General features: G+C 48.7%; 1 protein-coding gene across 1 annotated transcript in view; it reads right to left on the bottom strand.

Annotated features, from left to right (window-relative positions):
* Positions 1-809: 809 nt before the first annotated feature.
* DRC3 (dynein regulatory complex subunit 3) overlaps positions 810-19,231 on the bottom strand; it is a 48,341-nt gene continuing 29,919 nt past the window's right edge. The window contains exons 9-13 of the mRNA XM_010367642.2: positions 13,331-13,462; positions 11,578-11,648; positions 10,928-11,051; positions 1,809-1,940; positions 810-1,126 (exon numbers count right to left, since the gene is read on the bottom strand). Coding sequence (XP_010365944.2) covers positions 1,013-1,126; positions 1,809-1,940; positions 10,928-11,051; positions 11,578-11,648; positions 13,331-13,462 — 573 coding nt within the window. The 3' untranslated portion in view covers positions 810-1,012. The remainder of the gene's footprint in view (positions 1,127-1,808; positions 1,941-10,927; positions 11,052-11,577; positions 11,649-13,330; positions 13,463-19,231) is intronic.

The raw sequence follows: 19,231 nt of genomic DNA, 5'->3' as shown, positions 1-19,231 counted from the left end.
GATCACATGCTGGGTGCCTCTCCACGCTTCCCACGCACTGTCTCCCTGAACTGTTCCTTGAAGGCACTGTGAGGTACTATCACAGATGACACCAGGGCTGCGGGGGTGTGGTGGAGCTGGGATGTCCCGCCTGTGATCTGCTCTTCTGGAGGGTCCTCAGGTCCCTGTGGCTAACGTCGGCCTTGGTGGGCAGACCCAGGCCCCCACACTGTGGTGGGAGCTGCAGCCTCTCCTGCATTGCTGCCCCTCAGCACCCAGAGCAGAGAAGGTCTCAGCCCACACCAGCCTCCTTTTGCCTGTGGCCGGCAGCCTGCCTAGGCATGGCAGGGGAAACGGCAGGGGCACGTGCCTGACTTTACGCCATAGTCAAGAGTCTAGCTGATGGCAGTGCCCCTGGGAGTCACTCTGTCAGCTGGCCTGGGACCGGCTGTTCATCTCAAACTCTTTCTCTTGTTCCTACATGAACATGAATTCTGACTTTTTTTTTTTTTTTTCTTTTTTTTTTTTGAGACAAAGTCTCGCTCTGCCGCCCAGGCTGGAGTGCGGTGATGCCATCTTGGCTCACTGAAACCTCCACCTCCCAGGTTCAAGAGATTGTCCTGTCTCAGCCTCCTGAGTAGCTGGGACTACAGGCACACGCTACCATGTCCAGCTAATTTTTGTATTTTTAGTAGAGATGAGGTTTCACCATGTTGGTCAGGCTGGTCTTGAACTCCTGACCTCGTGATCTGCATGCCTCGGCCTCCCACAGTGCTGGGATTACAGGCGTGAGCCACAGTGCCCAACTGATTTTTTAATTTTTTTTTTTAATGAATAGGGGAAATGTGACATGAGTCCTTTATTTTCTCTACTTTTGGAAGTTTTTCCAGGGGTGGGGCAAGAATGGTGTGGGGGATCGTAGTGGAGAGATGCCTAGCAACTCTCCCGAGGTGCTCGGTGAGGCATGTGCACTTCCTTCTCTTGGTTGGGGCTGGTGCTATGTTTTGAAGAAGCTCCTGTGGCTGACACTCATCTAGTCTAGGATGTCGCCATATTCCAGGTTGTCCAGTTCGCTCTGCATGTGGTCGATGTACTGATTGATCTCCTTCACGCGCTTGCGGTTCCTCACGATCTCATCCTTGTGAATCTGAGGAGGGAAACCAAAGCCCGATTCCTTACATCAGATCATTGGTTAATATCTTTCACTGAGTCCAGTTTGAGGGAAGGGGAAAATAGTTCCTTGAGATCTGCAAACCTCCTCATTTGCTTCGGTGCCTCCCCAGGTTCTGCTGATCTCTGTGTATTTGAAGTAGGAGTTAGGAAAATGATGAAGCCCATGGGTTTTGTGTGTGTGTGTTTTTTTTTTTTTTAGATGGAGTCTCACTTTGTCACCCAGGCTGGAGTGCAGTGGCATGACCTTGGCTCACTGCAAGCTCCACCTCCCAGGTTCACACCATTCTCCTGCCTCAGCCTCCCAAGTAGCTGGGACTATAGGTGCCCGCCACCATAGCTAATTTTTTGTATTTTTAGTAGAGACGGGGTTTCACCGTGTTAGCCAGGATGTTCTTGATCTCCTGACCTCGCGATCTGCCTGCCTCGGCCTCCCAAAGTGCTGAGATTACAGGCGTGAGCCACCGTGCCTGGCCGAAGCCCATGGGTTTTAAAGTCTCTGGGCAACCTTGTCTTCAGTGTGGAGTTCTATAATCCTTAATTTTATTTCTTCTTTCATTTCATTCCTTAATGAGAATTCTATCCACTACCTAGGGAGGATTTCCATGTCAGCTAGAAAAATTTGTCCAACCTGCTAGGATGGCTTGGCATTGACTCACCTTGTCTACTAAATGTGTACACCAGGAGTCGATTCTGGTCACCAGCTCACCTTCTCGATTGTCAATCTTCAGGAGGTGGATGTCGTGCGATGCCCCGACAGCATTAACAATCGTATCTTTATCGACAAAAAGCTGGTGAGTGAAAAGAATCCAATGAGAACATGTGTGTCATTACACCCTGAACACAAAGAGAGCTGAATAGAAAAGGAGCATTTCGAAGTCCCCTGGCTGTGCAGGCCACACTCAGAGCAGAGCTCACCTTTGTATCAGCGCACTCTGCCGATTCATCTGTGAATTCATCTGTGACAGCTGCCTCCCCAACTGCACAGGGCAGGTGTTGAGGGGAAAGGACCAACCAGGGTGTTACTTTGTAGTCCCTGCTGGAGGCATGTTTCCTCCAGGGTGAAGGCAGATGGCTGCCCAGGGTGCACCTCACCCAGGACATCTGTTCTCACAATGCTTCTCTCTCAGTTACTCTCAAGTCTGACCTGCCCAAAACCTCTGCCTGCTGGATGGAAGCATGAGACTGGCTGAGGGTCTTGAGGCTGCCTTGAAGACAGCAGGCCCTATAAACTGATGGGTGTTCACCCCACAGTTGTCTCTCCACTGCCACTCATGTCAACAAAACCAAACGATGGATTCCATCTGGGGTCTCCTTCTGCCTTCTCTTGTTCCTGACTTTGCCGTCTTGTAAAAAGTTGTTAGAAACCCACCCTCTAATAGGCCTCACTGGTTCCAAGTGTTGACACTGTGGCTATTGTTGCCTGGGATGGTTGAAATGCCCAGAGCAGGGCAAGGCCACCGGAGCACTCAGTAAGCAGTTGCTTCCACCTTGAAGCAGAGGCGTTTGGTAAGGAAGAGCATGTGAATGCTCTGTATTGCAGGGAGGACTTGCAAGTGGAGTGTACACTTTTTGTTCTTTCCTGTAGTGGCAGTTAACTTAATGGTCTCTAAAACATGTTCTGTGGAATCTTAAGATGTTAATATTTCTACCAAAAAAAGTATTCTTTGGTCAAACACATTTGGGAAAGCCAGCACCCTCTAGGCCCCTCCTGAAGATTTGCAGAGCACAAAGTATTCCAGAGGCTCTACAAAGTCCTGTGGAAAATAAACCCTTTAAGCTTTGTCTCTCTTGGTTTTTCAACTTTTTTGGCCACAGACTTCAGAGTAATGCCTGTTAATGGTCTTGTGGGATGCTGATTTTCCACAGAATCCCAGTGGGAAAAGCCAGGTTAGCTGATATGTGGAATGGGGTGTCTGGGGGACCAATTAGCACAGTCACAAGGGAGAAATGTCATGAAATCATTAAGTTCTTTCCATGTGTGTACAAGGTCCCAGGCCAGGCTCTGGGAATGGTTCAAAGGTGTGTAAAGCCTGTTTTCGGTGAGCGTTGGCAGTGTGCTTAGAAATGAGTGTTCTGGTTATTTTAGAGATAACTACAACCACAGTGTCAACCCATCACGAAAAGGTTTCCATCCTTCATTCTAAAAAGTGGGTCACAGTGGAGCTTTCAGCCAGGCAGAGAAATCATCCCCCTCAGAGTTTGAATATGTAGAAAACAGCTGCAAAAGCTGTGAGAAGCAACAGAAACTGAAGTCTGCGTAGAAGGATACATGATTAGAATTGGTTATGAAAAACAGTGTGACATTTGTAAAATGCAAACAAAAGGAAACTGGGTTTAAGGGAATTATTTTGAGATGTAAGTTACAAGTTGTTTCTGGACTTTGGGTGGCCTAGAGTGGTGGCTACTTCAATTTTCCCTCTTAGAATAGTTTTTATGGGTGGAATATTCCACATCCCTCTCCAGTTTCTGCAAGTTGAAAGCCTAGGGTGGAGGCAGGGACTGTGCAAACAGGTATTCCTGAATCTTTTTTGAGCTGTTGCCCTGCTCTGTGGTCCTTGTGGCTGTAAAGACACACTTCTTTCAAAGCAACTTCTTTGTTTAAACAGTGTTGGCATTGGCCAGGCGCAGTGGCTTATGCCTGTAATCCCAGCACTTTGGGAGGCTGAGGTGGGCAGATCACCTGAAGTCAGGAGTTCAAGACTAGCCTGGCCAATATGGTGAAACCCCATCTCTACTAAAAATACAAAAATTAGCTGGGTGTGATGGTGGACACCTGTAATCCCAGCTACTCGGGAGGCTAAGGCAGGAGGATAACTTGAACCCAGGAGGCCAAGGTTGCAGTGAGTCAAGATCGCACCCTTGCACTCCAGCCTGGGCAGCAAAAGTGAAACTCCACCTCAGAAAAAAAAAAAAATGGCATTAAAAAAAATTGACTAATAATTGTTCATATTGATGGGGTACATACTGATGTTTCCACACTTACCATATATAGTGATCAGATCAGGGTATTAGCATATCTGTCTCAAACATTTATCATTTCTTTGTGTTGAGAACATTCCATATCCTACTTCTAGCTATTTGAAACTATAATACATTATTGTCAACTATAGTCATCCTATAGTGGTATAGAACACAAGAACTGGCTGGGCGCGGTGGCTCAAGCCTGTAATCCCAGCACTTTGGGAGGCCGAGATGGGCGGATCACGAGGTCAGGAGATCGAGACCATCTTGGCTAACACGGTGAAACCCCGTCTCTACTAAAAAAGTACAAAAAAAAAAAAAAAAAAAAACTAGCCGGGCGAGGTGGCGGGCGCCTGTAGTCCCAGCTACTCAGGAGGCTGAGGCAGGAGAATGGCCTGTACCCGGGAAGCGGAGCTTGCAGTGAGCTGAGATCCGGCCACTGCACTCCAGCCTGGGCGACAGAACGAGACTCTGTCCCAAAAAAAAAAAAGAACACTAGAACTTATTCCTCCTATCTAGCTGTAATTTGGTATATCCTTTAACAAATCTGTCCCTATTCCTTCATCCCCCTACCCTTCCCAGTCTCTAGAAGCCTCTGTTCTTCTTTTTACTTCTATGAGATCAACTTTTTTAGCTTCAGCATATGAATGAGAATATGAGGTGTTTAACATTCTGTTCCTGGCTTATTTCACTTAACATAATGTTCTCCAGTTCCATCCATGTTGCCATGAATGACATGATTTCATTCTTTTTTATGGCTGAATAGTATTCCATTGTGTATATGTACCACATTTTCTTTATCCAGTCATCTGTTGTTGGACACCTAGGTGGATTATGTATCTTGCTATTGCAAACAGTGCTGCAGTAAACATGGGTTCAGATATCTTTGCAATATAGTGATTTCCTTTCCTTTGGATAAATGCTCAGTAATGAGACTGCTGGATCGTATGATAGTTCTGTTTGTAGTTTCTGAGGGCCCTCCACAGTGTTCTCCCTAGTGGCTGTCCTAGTTTACATCCTTACTAACAGTATATAAGAGTTCCTTTTTCTTTGGATCCTTACCAGCGTTTGTTACTTTTTGTCTTTTTGATAATTATCATCCTAAGTGGGGTGAGACGATGCCTCATTCTGGTTCTCATTTGCATTTCCCTGATAGCTAGTGATGCTGAAGATTCTTCAATGTATTTGTTGGCCATTTGTATGTCTTCTTTTGAGAAACATCTGTTCAGATGTTTTTAATTGAATTGTTTGTTTTTTTGCTGTTGAGATGTTAGAGTTCCTTGTATATTCTGGATTAATACCCTTGTCAGATAAGTAGTTTGCAAATATTCTCTCTCATTGTGTAGGGTGTCTTTGCACTCTGTTGTTTCATTTGCTGTGCAGAAGATTTATAGTTTGATATATTCCCGTTCATTTATTTTTGCTTTTGCTGTCTGTGCTCTTGAGGTCTTATTCATAAATTTTTTTCCCAGTCCAATGTCCTAAAGCATTTCTCCTGTTTTCTTCTGGTCATTTTATAGTTTCAGGTCTTTTTTTTTTTTTCTTTCTTTCTTTCTTTCTTTTTTTTTTTCCTGAGACAAAGTCTGGCTCTGTCGCTCAGGCTGGAGTGCAGTGGTGCAATTTCAGCTCACTACAACCTCCGCCTCCTGGGCTCAAGCCATCCTCCCACCTCAGCGTCCTGAGTAGCCGGGACTATAGGCACATACCACCATGCCCAGCTAATTTTTGTATTTTTTAAAGAGAGTTGGGGCTTTGCCATGTTGCCCAGGCTGGTCTCAAACTCATGAGCTCAAGTGATCTGCCTGTCTCGGCCTCCCAAAGTGCTCGGATTACAGGCATGAGCCACTGTGCCCGGCCAGTTTCAGGTCTTACATGTTTAGTTGATTTTTGTATAGGGTGAGAGGTGGGGATCTAGTTTCATTCTTCTGCATATGGATATCCAGTTTTCCCAGCACAATTTATTGAAGAGACTGTCTTTTTCCCAGTGAGTGTTCCTGGTGCTTTTGTCAAAAATCAGTCGGCTGTAAATATATAGATTAATTTCTGAGTTCTCTATTCTGTTTCATTGATTTATGTATATGTTTTTTTGTTTCTTTGTTTGTTTTAAACAGACTTAATTCACTTTATTTTTCTTGTATAAAAACCCTGTGTTACTTTGGGAAGGCAAGGTGGGCAGATCACCTGAGGTCAGGAGTTTGGGAGCAGCCTGGCCAACACTGGTGAAACCGTGTCTCTACTAAAAATACAAAAAATTAACCAGGCATGGTGGCATGCGCCTGTAGTCCCAGCTACTCGGGAGGCTGAGGCAGGAGGATCATGTGAACCCAGGTAGCGGAGGTTGCAGTGAGCCAGGATCGCACCACTGCATTCCAGCCTGGGTTACAGAGCAAGGCCCCATCTCAAAACAAAACAAAACAAAACAAAACCAACCCTGTGTTGCAGCCACAGCTGCAGCCTGGGTCTTTCACACAGAGAGTGTGGGTCTTGACAAAATGGTCAGTGAATTCCTGAGAGGAAGACTTGGTGAATACAGTCTCCTCCCAGAGGTCAGGGGGCAGGTAGCTATAGGTCTTAGAGATGGCATCAAAGGTGGCCTTGGCAAAGTTGCCCAGAGTGGCAGTGCGGCTCCTGGCTGAGGTGTAGTGGTTGTCAATACCGGACATGAGCAGCATCTTCTTGGGCACAGAGGCCAAGAGGATGCCAGTGCCTCTGTGTGCAGGGATAAGGTACAGCAGCACGGAGCTGCAGCAGCCTGTCACCTTGCAAGGGACAGTGTGGGGCTTACGATCTTGGTCCCCCAGTAGCCTCTCTGCACGGGACAATGGAGAGCGTAGCCAGGATGATGATCCCTCTGACAGCAGTGGCTGCTTCCTTGGAGCACATAACACCCAGACTGACGTGGCCATTGTAATCCCTGATAGCAACAAACGCCTTGAACCTGCTGCACTGGCTGGGGCAGGTCTGCTTCTGCACTGGCATAATCTTTAAAACCTCATCCTTAAGAGATGCCCCCAGGAAAAAGTCAATGATCTCAGACTACTTGATGGGCAGGGAGAAGAGATAGATCTCCTCTAGGGACTTGATCTTCATGTCCTTGACCAGGCAGCCCAGCTTGGTGACAGGCATCCACTCCTTGGCCTGGGCCTTGCCTCTGAGAGCTCCCTGCAGCCTCGGCCCCTGCCCTGACTATGGCCACAATCCTAGCCCCAGAAGCTGCTGGCAAAGCTTCCATGGTTTCCCATTCCAGGCCTCTGGACCCTCCTGCTGCCATGGTGTCATCTACCATTTGGTGTTTTCTTGGAGAAAAATATGTCTGTTTTATGCCAGTACCATGCTGTTTTGGTTAATATCGCTTTGTAGTATATTTTGAAGTCTGGTAATGTGATGCCTCCAGCATTGTTCTTTTTGCTCAAGATGGCTTTGGCTATTCAGGGTCCTTTGTGGTTCCAAATTTTAGGATTTTTTTTTCTATTTCTGCAAAGAATGTCATTGGTGTTTTGATGGGGATTGCATTGAATCTGTAGGTTGCTTTGGGTAGCAACAAAGTAACTTTTGAGAAGGGAACAGCCCCTCCCCAGGACCACCACACTGCTAGTGGCTTGAGGACTTGCTGCCCCATGGCATGTGGGATCAGATCATTTTGTCAAACCCACAGAGGGCACCTGATGACCCTGCATTCCCCTCTGCCACAAATGAGCAGCTTGGCTTGATGGTCAGGGACAAGCCAGCGCGGCGTCTCCTGGTGCCAGCCAGAATCTTGTGACAGTCTCCCTATCCAGAGACTGCTGGCTTGGGTCAGACCCACTGCCACTTGAGCAGACCCTGGGGACTTGCATCCTCCCAATGGCCTGGGCCTGAGCACTTGCCCTGTCCTCGCAGCTGGACACCCGCATGGATGTTCAAAGCAGCCGGGCAGCACCTCTGACCTCCCCACCTCCCTAAATGGGCAGCTGTGGCTACCAGCCCCACTCAGACGCCCTCCCTCAGTGCCAGCTCCAGGCTCTCTCCTCAGCATGTACGTTCTGCTTTTCCTCTCAAAGCTGGAAGGACTTGAAAATAGATGTGGGACAGATTGGCCCCACATAGGTCATGAGCTGATAACAGGCACTCAACTGCATGAGCGGAGTTTTAGAGATAACCTCATTAGGGTGACTTATCAAGATATGCTCATTGACAATTAGGTAACAGAAGCCAGATTTTTTTTCACCTACAGCCCTAGTCCCTCTTCTGAACATCCCCATCTTACTATACAGTAGACATTTTGTCAAAGGCTTTCAATCAAACTGCCTGGGTTCCAATCACAACCCTATCTCTTATAAGCTGTGTGTCCTTGGGCAGGTTACCAGCATCTCTGTGCCTCAGTTTCCTCATCTGTAAAAGGGAACCATAATAGTAACTACTTTACCATGTTGATGTGAAGATTAAAAGAGCAAACATGAGTTCAGTGCTTCTCAGAGGGCTGGCCCTCAGGAGGCCCCCAGTCAGTGTCAGTGATGTATTATTCCTTTATTTTTTTTATTTTTTTTGAGACAGGGTCTTGCTCTGTCACCCAGACTGGAATGCAGTGGCACAATCTTGGCTCACCTTGACCTCCCAGGCTCAAGTAATCCTCCAACCTCAGTCTCCCAAGTAGCTGGGACTACCAGGTGCACATCACCTAATTTTTAAATTATTATTTGTAGAGATGGGGTCTCGCTATGTTGCCCAGGCTGGTCTCAAATTCCAGGGCTCAAGCAATCCTTCCACCTCAGCCTTTCAAAGTGCTGTTGGTATTACTCATATAGTCAGAGCATACTTTTTCCTCCTAAGAAGGGTAGGCCACGTTTTTTGTTGCTTAGATGGAAGGAGACTTAGGCCATGGTATAAGGTCCTGGGAAGTCTCTTCCTGTAACTGCAGGCGTAAAGCCACAGGAATGGTGGTCAGCTGGCACCAGACGGAGCCAACTGGGCTAGAGGGAGGGCTGGCCACTGAAAATGCCAGCCCAGCCTGCTTCTCTGCTGTTGGCCTCTGGATTCATCTTTTTCTGTGTGTCCCAGTCCTTAGAAATTAAGCACGTTTCAGTCCTGTGCCTTCTGGGTGTCACAGACATCGAAGCTGTGCTGGTAGGGATCTCCACCCACCCCAAGATGGTCTGTCTGGGGAATTCCAGACGGGGCACTCAGGGACAGCCTTACTTCACAAGGAAGGTGGTGTTTTCTTGCGTCTGGTCAATAGCAATTAGCTGCACTTAACAGCTTAGGGAGGAAGGCTGGTGTCATGGTGACCCTCTCACCACACTGCTATCTTGGGTATCTGTTTGGGCCCCAGGACAGAGGCTGTGGAAGTCAGGGACTGCTGGTCCTCTGTGTCTGCAGGACTTAGCCCCGTATCTGGCAGAGTGGAGGCTTGGTGAGCATATGTTCTCACACTCATTCTGCAGATGACGCCTGGCATCTGTGCTGCACATTGTACACTGTTGCTGGTACTGAGGAGGTACATGGTGGTGAAAAGGCCATCCCTGTCCTCCCTCCTGAGCTTATATGTAGTGTGAATAGTCACATCGGCAGCAAATACACATCACTCAGATAGTTTGAAACTGTGATAAGGCTCTGACCTGATAAATGGGGTGTGTGATGCAGAGACAGTGGTTTTCCAGGAAGTTGATGAAAAGCCTCTCCCAAGAGCTGATAGTCAAGCTGAAATCTGAATGACAAGGACAAGCCAGGTACATGGGGACCTAGGAAGAGCATATCCGCCAGGCAGAACATCAGCTGAAAGGAGCAAGCCTGGGTGATTGGGGCACAGCTCAGAGGCTGCCGCTGAGCATCGGGAGTGAGGGGTCTGGGGGTGGGAATTACCCAGATGGGCAGGGCCAGCCACGAGGGTCTGGGGGACTATGGGGAGGAGCTTACGCTAGGGGTCATGAAAGCCACTCTAAGGTGTTGTGTAAAAGTGTTTAGTGATAGGGTTTGGGTTTTCAAGGGTCCCTCTGACTGCCACATGGAGGACAGACTGTAAGAGGACAGTAAAGAGGCAAGCCGTCCAGGCCAAGGATGATGGTGGCTTGCCTTGGTGGTGATGTTGCGACAGAGAGAAGCTGAGAAACTGGCAGTGGAGTGAATTATGCATGCACTAAAGCAGGCCCTGACAACACAGTATCTCTGCCTGGGAGCTTGATGCCCACACTCCCTCCAGAGACATAAACATGCTGCTGTGGGACCCCAGCGCAGATATCCGGGAGAGCCTTCTTAGCGTGCAGACCCCAGGGATGCAGCCAGGTACCCCAGGCCGACCCTGTTGATTTTGTGACCTCTCATCAGCGGATGTGCTGGTGCAAACGGACGGCATCGTGCGGGATCCGAAATGGTGGTTCCAACACCCCCACAGTACTCATCATAGAAACTCTAAGGTTAAGAAGACCTCCAGGGGAAATCTCAGACTTCAACCTCTACCTGTAACTGCTTCTCTTAGAAAGTGCCAGAAGCCTCCACATAATTGAACTTTTGGAAACCAACCTGTTGGAAAGTTGAAACCATCTAATTATCATGAGCTTCTCTTTAACTGGGCCCCACTGGGTGCCCCGCCAGGTGCTTTGTTAGCCTATTTTATCTGCCAGCAACCCTGTAAAGCAGGTTAGTGTGACCTTTTGCAGATGAGAACACTGAGGCTCTGGGAGGTTGTCAGGCTTACTCACAGGGCCTCAGTCCAGCCACAGAGCTGGGTTGGACCACGTCTGTCAGGCCCCTCCCCTCCCCTTTCGCCCAGCTCCGCTCCGCCCCACCCAGTTCAACTCCATCCCGCCCTTTCCCGCCATGCTTCGCCTGCCCCGCCCACCGCGCGCAGGTCGTCAGGCAGGTCCTCGTCCAGGTCGCCCTTGACAATCTTCTCCAGGGTGCTGATAGATATCTCCAGGAGCTTCTCGTGGTGGTGGTTCTCCAGGTCCCGGCACTGGGCCATCGTGCAGCCCCGAGTTAAGCAAAGGCCAGGGAGGAGCAGGCCCAGCGCGTCCCTGATTCACTCAGAGGGCCGGAGACAGACTTTAAGGGCCCAAGGCGAGCTCGGAGATTCCGGCTGGCAGCACCGTCCACCCACAAGCACCCAAGCCTGGGCCATCCCCGACTCCCCACCCCTGCCCCACACCTCGGACGGACCCTTGGCCCCTGCCATCACCCCCTTCTCTCCTTCCTGCATGGGGCTCCTGGCGCTAGTCTCTGGGTTACTGGAGTGTGCTTGCTGGCAACACAGGGGGCTCATTTCTCAGTGAACATCACCCATATGAGAACAGTCATACTGGGACCCTCCTGCAAACAGGTTGGATGTTGTCCCTCTAGGCATCCAAACCACAGCTCTAACAGACCATCAATGTTCTGAGGGTCGGGAACCCTCGTCAGACCCTGTGGAACATTATTTTGTCCAGAGGCCAGGACAACCCCAGGGGCTCTGTAGCACCTCCCCATGGGGGAAGGTCATCACAGAAAGGATATAGGCTTCGGACATTTTTGATAAACAGTCCCACCATGTCAACAATGTTCCTTTCAAACATGTTTATAGTCTCCTGGAAATGTTAAAGAACACAGTTAACATGCATATTTAGACATCCAGCACACAGCAAAAGGTGCTCCTTAGAATTTAGCAACCACCTCCTCTAATCACAGACCTTCAGGGTAAAGACCACCCATCTTGACCCTCCTGAGCAGATGGTTGTGAACTGACCCCTCTGCTCTCTCTAGAGTTGTTCTCCAACCATATTAACTCCCTCACCATCTGAATGTTTAATGCTGTCACTGGAACTTTGCCAGAACACTTGTCCTGGTCTTACTCCCCTTACCTGCCTGCCGAACACACACACAGAGCCAACTCCCTCTCCTTTGGGTTTCTCTGACATCTGTACATCACCTCCAGGGAAAAAGTGGAGTGGGCTGCTAAGAGCTAGACTGCCTGGGTCAGTATTCCCAGCTCCAGCACTGCGTGTAACTCTGGGAAAGGCATTTCACCTCCTTGGGCCTCATCTTCCTCATCTGGGAAATAGGTTTCCTGCATAATCCCTGTGTTGTGGAGTTGTGGTGAGGTTAAATGAATCTTCACACAAAATGCTTTGCAAGGTTCCTGGCCGAGAGGAGGCCCTCAGTAGCAACTGGCTGTCACCCCAGATCTCTTTCAGTTAGTTGCTGTTTTGTGGTGGTTAGCAAGGCACCTAAGGCCCAAATGGGATTTAGTGTTGATTGAAGGAACAATGGAAGATGTGATTTCCAGGCCTGCCACTCTGGAAGTGCCCCACCCCCATCTGCCATAGACTCCAGGGGCTGCAAGGTGGGCAGGAGTGGAATCTATAGGAACGTAAGGACTGTCTGCAGAGTGAGCACATTGCACTATTTTCAAACACATGCATGTGCTGTTCTTGTGAATAAAAATAGGGTCATTGAAAAGCATGATTGCCCTTGTGGCTTTCTGGTCACCGGTAATACAAGTAGGATGGCACATGGGTTCTGGGAAACGTTTGGATGTTGAAAAGCAATCTCCTTGCCTGAAAAGGCTGGGAGCTGCTGCCTCATTCTCCCCTGGCACTGTGCGCTGCTTCTTGCAGTGCCTGTGTTCCCCAGCAGGGAGGGAGCACCTGCCCTGTGATGTGATGGGGAAATCTATCCCATGTCTGAGGTGTCACTTGACGTGTGAGGAATTGATTAGGTGCTATCACTTGGCCCAGCCACAGCAGCATCCAATGAGGTTCAATTCATCACATCACTTCAGACTCCTGGCCTCCGCTGCCTTGTAACACATACTCTGGCCGCTAATGAATTTCAGACAGCGGCGCTTTTCATTTCCACTACTTAGTGCTGAGTTGCAGCCTCCTCGCATCGCCTGAGAAGCGGCAACCGCAGGCTGCAACGCGGAGGGGTCTTTGTTTGGTCCCCAAGTGGGGGTCCACTTTGCCTTTAGAGTTCCCTGGATAGCTCCAGGGGTCTAATCAAAAACATCTCCCCACTGACTTCCAGGATAGGGGGAACATTTCAGAAGAATGAGCTCACCTCTCATTTTCCACAAGAATCACTTCCAATCTAAATGATTAAAATGTATCAAAAGCAAACACAGGACTGATGAGCAAGAAAGCTGCAGCCTGCCATGCTGAGTCATGCTGGACCTTTCCAGCAGAAGCGTGCCCGTGAAGGCTGCAGTTCACCTATGGATGTGCAGCTGCATCCCCAGATCCTGGCACTTGTGCCCAGGGCCCAGCCTCACCTCCAGCTGCTCCACCAGCTGCATCTCCAGCATCATGAGCTCATTGAACAACTCACTGATGTCAGCGCTGCATTCCAGGATCTTCTTCTCAATGTTGGGCAGTTCCAACTCCTCTCGAATGGCACTTAAACTCTGGAAACAATAGACTGCACTTCAGGAATCAACAACTAAGTGTAATTAGATAGTGGCAGGTGGCAATTTGGTTTTGTGGGTAAGAATTTGGACTCTGGAGTCAGCCTGCCCAAGTGCAAGTCTCAGCTTTGCCATTTGCTGGCTCTGAGAGCTTGTGGAAGCTACCTACCCTCTCCATGCCTCCGTTTCCTGGTCTGTAAAGTGCAATTGATAGCCCCTACCCTTGACACAGGTAACAGAACATATGTGAGGCTCTTTGAGCACTAGCAAGTGCCCACTCCCTGTTAGCTCAGGTTTTTATTAGAGGCTGGTAGGCAGGGTGGAAGCAGCCATGGTTGTCATGGGGCTCAGAGCATTTCACACCAAAATACGCTGCTTTGGCATAGTGATTATTTTGAGTTAAAGATACTTAAAAATGCCTGTAATCCCAGCACTTTGGGAGGCTGAGGCAGGCAGATCATGAGGTCAGGAGATCCAGACCATCCTGGCTAACAGGGTGAAACCCCGTCTCTACTAAAAATACAAAAAATTAACCAGGCATGGTGGCAGGCACCTGTAGTCCCAGCTACTCGGGAGGCTGAGGCAGAAGAATGGGGTGAACCTGGGAGGCGGAGCTTGCAGTGAGCCGAGATCGCGCCACTGCACTCCAGCCTGGGCGACAGAGTGAGACTCTGTCTCAAAAAAAAAAAAAAAAAAAAAAAAAAAGAGATACTGGCCGGGCGCCGTGGCTCACACTTGTAATCCCAGCGGTTTGGGAGGCCGAGGCGGGTGGATCATGAGGTCAGGAGATCAAGACCATCCTGGCTCACACGGTGAAACCCCTTCTCTACTAAAAATATAAAAAGTAGCCGGGTGTGGTGGCGGGCGCCTGTAGTCCCAGCTACTCGGGAGGCTGAGGCAGGAGAATGGCGTGAACCCAGGAGGCGGAGCTTGCAGTGAGCCGAGATCGCACCTCTGCACTCCAGCCTGGGTAACAGAGTGAGACTCTGTCTCAAAAAAAAAAAAAAAAAAAAAGAGATACTTAAAAACAGAAAGTGCAAAGAGAACACCCTGACCTCCCTTTTTCTTCCTGAAAGCAGGAGTTAAGTCTACCATGGGAAAGGTGCCCTCCCTGTACCAGGAGGAAGGAAACCATTTTTTTTTTTTTTTTTTTTTTTTTTTTTTTTTTTAAAAGACGTAGTCTTGCTCTGTCGCCCAGGCTGGAGTGCAATGGCATGATCTCGGCTCACTGCAATCTCTGCCTCCTGAGTTCAAGCAATTCTCTGCCTCAGCCTCCTGAGTAGCTGGGATTACAGGCACCTGCCACCATGCCTGCCTAATTTTTTTGTATTTTTAGTAGAGACGGGGTTTCACCATCTTGGCCAGACTGGTCTTGAACTTCTGACCTCGTGATCCACCCACCTCGGCCTCCCAAAGTGCTGGGATTACAAGCGTGAACCACCGCGCCCAGCCAAGAAGCCATTCTTATCATCAGAGGGAGGGAGTCCGGGCCAAGGGGAATCTGTGTGAACAAGCCTTATGAAACTTACCCTCATCTGCCTGGTCACTTCTCCACGATGAACTGCCTTAGCCCAAACCTCTTTATCTTGTCACATTCTCACAATTCACTACTGTCTGTCCAACCAAGTATAGAAGCTTTTGGCCCCAACAGCTTCTTGAGCCTTCATTTTGCTTGTGAATGGTCCCATGTACATGTGAAAATTACTCAATAAAATTTGTATGCTTTTCTCTTGTTTGTCTTATGTCAGTTTAATTCTTGGTCCCAGTCAGTGACCCCGATAAGCTAGAGGAAAAAATTTACCTGCCTTACAACTTCAGATTTAGGTGGACCTGAATTTGAATCCTGCCTGGGTCACTTAGCAGTGTGACCTTGAGAGACCCACTTTCATTCTCTGACTCAGTTTCCTCACTGTAAATGGGGAGAAGCATCTCTGCCTCACAGGGTCCTGGGGATCAGAGGCCGTGTTCAGGAAGCACCTGGCGCACAGTGGAGCTCGGCTATCGGAGACTCCTATAAAAGGCCTATCACAGGCACAGGCCAGGAAAAACCCTGGCAAGGAAAGACAGTTCCAGTCTTTGAGGAGATGAATTGAACCCACACAGAACCCCAGTGAGCAAGTGGAAGCTACTGCTAAATAGATGCTGAGCCCTTTGGAATGAGGGGGTGCTCAGAGGGTATATGGCAACCTGGGGTCCAAACAGCACTGACTACCAGCGCTTACCAGCAAAGGGCCTGGGTTACCACCAACACCAGATGTGATGTTGGCTTGTCTTTGTTGATGCCTGGTACTAGTCATGAAGAAGGATGGAGTAACAGCATGATTGAGGCGGGTGAATGACATAATAATAGCTACCCTCTCTGGAGAAAAACCAGGCTCCATCCCTACCTCAAACCTTACATGAAAACAAATTACTGATGAAGATTCAAATGTAAAAAGTTAAACCATAAAAGTGCTAGCAGAAACCCTGGGAGATTTTTTTTTTTTTCCTTTGAGACAGAGTCTCACTCTGTTACCCAGGCTGGAGTGCAGGGATGCGATCTTGGTTCACTGCAACCTCTGTCTCCCAATTTCAAGCGATTCTCTCGCTTCAGCTTCCCGAGTAGCTGGGAATACAGGTGCCTGCCACCAAGGCCAGTGAATTTTTGTATTTTTAGTAGACATGGGGTTTCACCATGTTGGCCAGGCTGCTCGCAAACTCCCGACCTCAGGTGACTCGCCTGTCTCGGTCTCCCAAAGTGCTGGGATTACATGCATAAGCCACTGTGTCCGGCCAAACCTGGGAGATTTTTAATAAATAATCTGAGACCTTGCCAAGTATAACCAGAAGATTGGTAAATTCTACTATCTTAAAAATTTAAAAATTCTTTTAAATTTATTTATGTATTTACTTTTAAGACGGGGTCTTACTATGTTGCCCAGGCTGTTCTCAAACTGCTGGGCTCAAGCGATCTTCCTGCCACAGCTTCCCAAAGTGCTGGGATTACAGTTGTGAACCACCTCCCCCAGCCAAAAAAAATTTTAATTCTGAATGGCAAAAGCACCACAGACAACACTGCAAGATAAAACACAAACCGGGAAAAATATCTGCCCTTAATTTCACTGACAAAATCTATAAAGAGCTCCTACAAAATAATAACTTTTTTTTTCTTTTTTGAGACAGTCTTGCTCTATTGCCCAGGCTGGAGTGCAGTGGCACGATCTTGGCTCACTGCAACCTGCACCTCCTGATTCAAGTGATTCTCTTGCCTCGGCCTCCCAAGTAGCTGGGATTACAGGCCTGCATCACCACCCTGGCTAATTTTTGTATTTTTAGTAGAGACGGGGTTTCACCATGTTGTCCAGGCTGGTCTCGAACTCCTAACCTCAGGTAATCCACCCACCTCAGCCTCCCAAAGTGCTGAGATTACAGACGTGAGCTACCATGCCCAGCCAGGTAATAAGTTTTTAAAAAATAAAGGTCTGGTCTGATGGTAGTAGGTTATCAGAACTTATTAAATTTGGTGTCACTAAAGTTGGTATACAATCTCCCACTGCTAAATTTGACTAGCTAGAAAGAGAAAAAGAAAAAAGAAAGAAACAGCCAGGTGTGGTGTTGTGTTCCTGTAGTCCCAGCTACTCAGGAGGCTGAGACAGGAGGATTGCTTGAGCCCAGGAGTTCAAGGCTGCAGTGAGCTATAATGGTGCACTGTACTCCAACCTGGGCAATGGAGTTAGACCCTGTTTCTAAAAATAGTAATAATAAATAATTTGAGAGAGAGAGAGAGAGAAACCAAAAACCAAATAGAAAAGTGGGCAAGGGCAAAATATAAGTACAAATAATTCACAGAATAAGAAACACAAATGGTTGTAAAACATGTATTGCTCATCCCCACTTAAGAGAAAATAAATGCATACTCAGGGTGCACAGACTGGCAAAATGAGGAAGCCTGTGACACTGGCCTGACGATGGCTATGGAAGGTACAGGTTCTGTGGGTTACAGTTGGACAATAACCATGAAAAAAACCAATGCACAGTTTCCACTTTTAGGACTTCATCCTGCAGGTCAAACTTGCACCAACTTATTCAGTGGAACACTAAAAGAGCACAAGGTTGGGGAGAAACCTAACTGTCCATCAACAGGGACTGGCTAAATAATTATGGCTCACCCATGCAATGTGATATTTTAGTTATAAAAAAATGAAGCAACTTTTTCATTTTGGAAATGATACCTAACATAGGAAAGCAAAGTACAGAACAGGGCATGCTATGCACACACACACACACACACACACACACACACACACACACATACACAAGAAAGCAAAGTATAGAATAGGGCATGCTATGCTCACACACACAGGAAAGCAAAGTACAGAACAGGGATGCTATGGTCACACACACACACAGGAAAGCAAAGTACACAATAGGGCATGCTATGCGCGTGCGCGCGCGCGCGCGCACACACACACACACACACACACACACACACACACACACACAGATACAGGAGTAGGAGGGAGACCGTATCCCCGGTGGCCATTGTTCAGTCTGTGCCATGTGCACACACCACCCATTCGAGAGTGCAGCTGGCTACACACAGACATGCTGTCATCCTTTTAGGCTGACTCTGCTCCAGGCCTTGCACAAGTGCTTTCCCTCTCTGTCTCTATTTCTCACTACAGTTCTTCGAGGTGGTTATCTCTGTTCTGCAAATGAGGAAACGGAGGCTAAGAGAGGGTCAATAATGGATCTCTGGGTCACCAGTGAGGAGTCTGCCTGAGCCCCAAGCCTTACATGGCTGCACCATGACCCTGAAATGTGGCTCACTGGGCACCTGGAGCAGCGCGCTGTGTGCAGTGGATGAGGCCTAATGGGGGTGAGTGGGAGGAGCGTAGGAAAAACTATAGGAGAGGGCCTGTCAGGGAGGGAACTGGGGGTCTGCAGGGCCTATGGGGTCTTGGGAACTTCTAAGTCAGTGGCTTCTATCTAGGCTGTGCATGGAAAGCACCCATGGAACAATGGAAAATCCCTGTGCCAGGCCACGCCCCAGTCTAAGTGGGTGCTGCTGGGCCTGGATGTGAGCACATTTCCAGGGCCCGGGGACTCTGCGTGCAGGCTGGGCTGGATCCACTGCCCTTGGCTCTAGAAGGGGAGCACTAGGGTAGTCAGCTCGTCTGAGGTGGCCTTTGAGGAGCTGGCCCGCACTGAGGGCAGGTGCCTGAATGGAGGAGCAAGTGGCATGTTCCATGCTCCAAATCAGGCTTGGCATGGCCCACATCCTACTTCTGCAGAGGGACTCGCTGCTGAGGGGCTGGGTCCCTGCACCGGGCCTCAGGAAGCGCCAGATAGCTGACACTCCCAAGCCCAGTGGCTACAGGGACCAGATAAATGTCAGGAAGAAAGGCTGGACAGGGACTGGGGGGACTTGAGACATGACCTGTCCAGAGGGGACAACTGCCACTCAAGCCCTGATGACAGCTGCTTCCAGAGAAGGTGGCAACCACAAATTTTTCTGCGAAATCTGCTAGTTTCTAATGTCAGCAGGATGTTCAAAATGTTTTAAAACCCTACACAGGCCAAATAAAACACATATGTGAGCCAAATGTATTCCTCTGCCGACAGTTTTGAACTTCTGGTTGAACGCAGTAACCCCTGCTCCCTAAAATATAATAAGGAGGGTCTTGAGAATTAAATCACACAGCATGTGAGGCCCTGGAGGTTAATGAGACAGGAATGGGGGTGGCCATGGGGGAGGCGGGAAGCACCTGGGAGTGGATCATCAACTCC

The sequence above is a fragment of the Rhinopithecus roxellana genome, chromosome 19 (assembly GCF_007565055.1).
Source record: "Rhinopithecus roxellana isolate Shanxi Qingling chromosome 19, ASM756505v1, whole genome shotgun sequence".
Classification (NCBI taxonomy): domain Eukaryota; kingdom Metazoa; phylum Chordata; class Mammalia; order Primates; family Cercopithecidae; genus Rhinopithecus; species Rhinopithecus roxellana.
The sequence above is the reverse complement of the archived record's forward strand: the minus strand, read 5'-3'. Positions and strand labels throughout refer to the sequence as shown.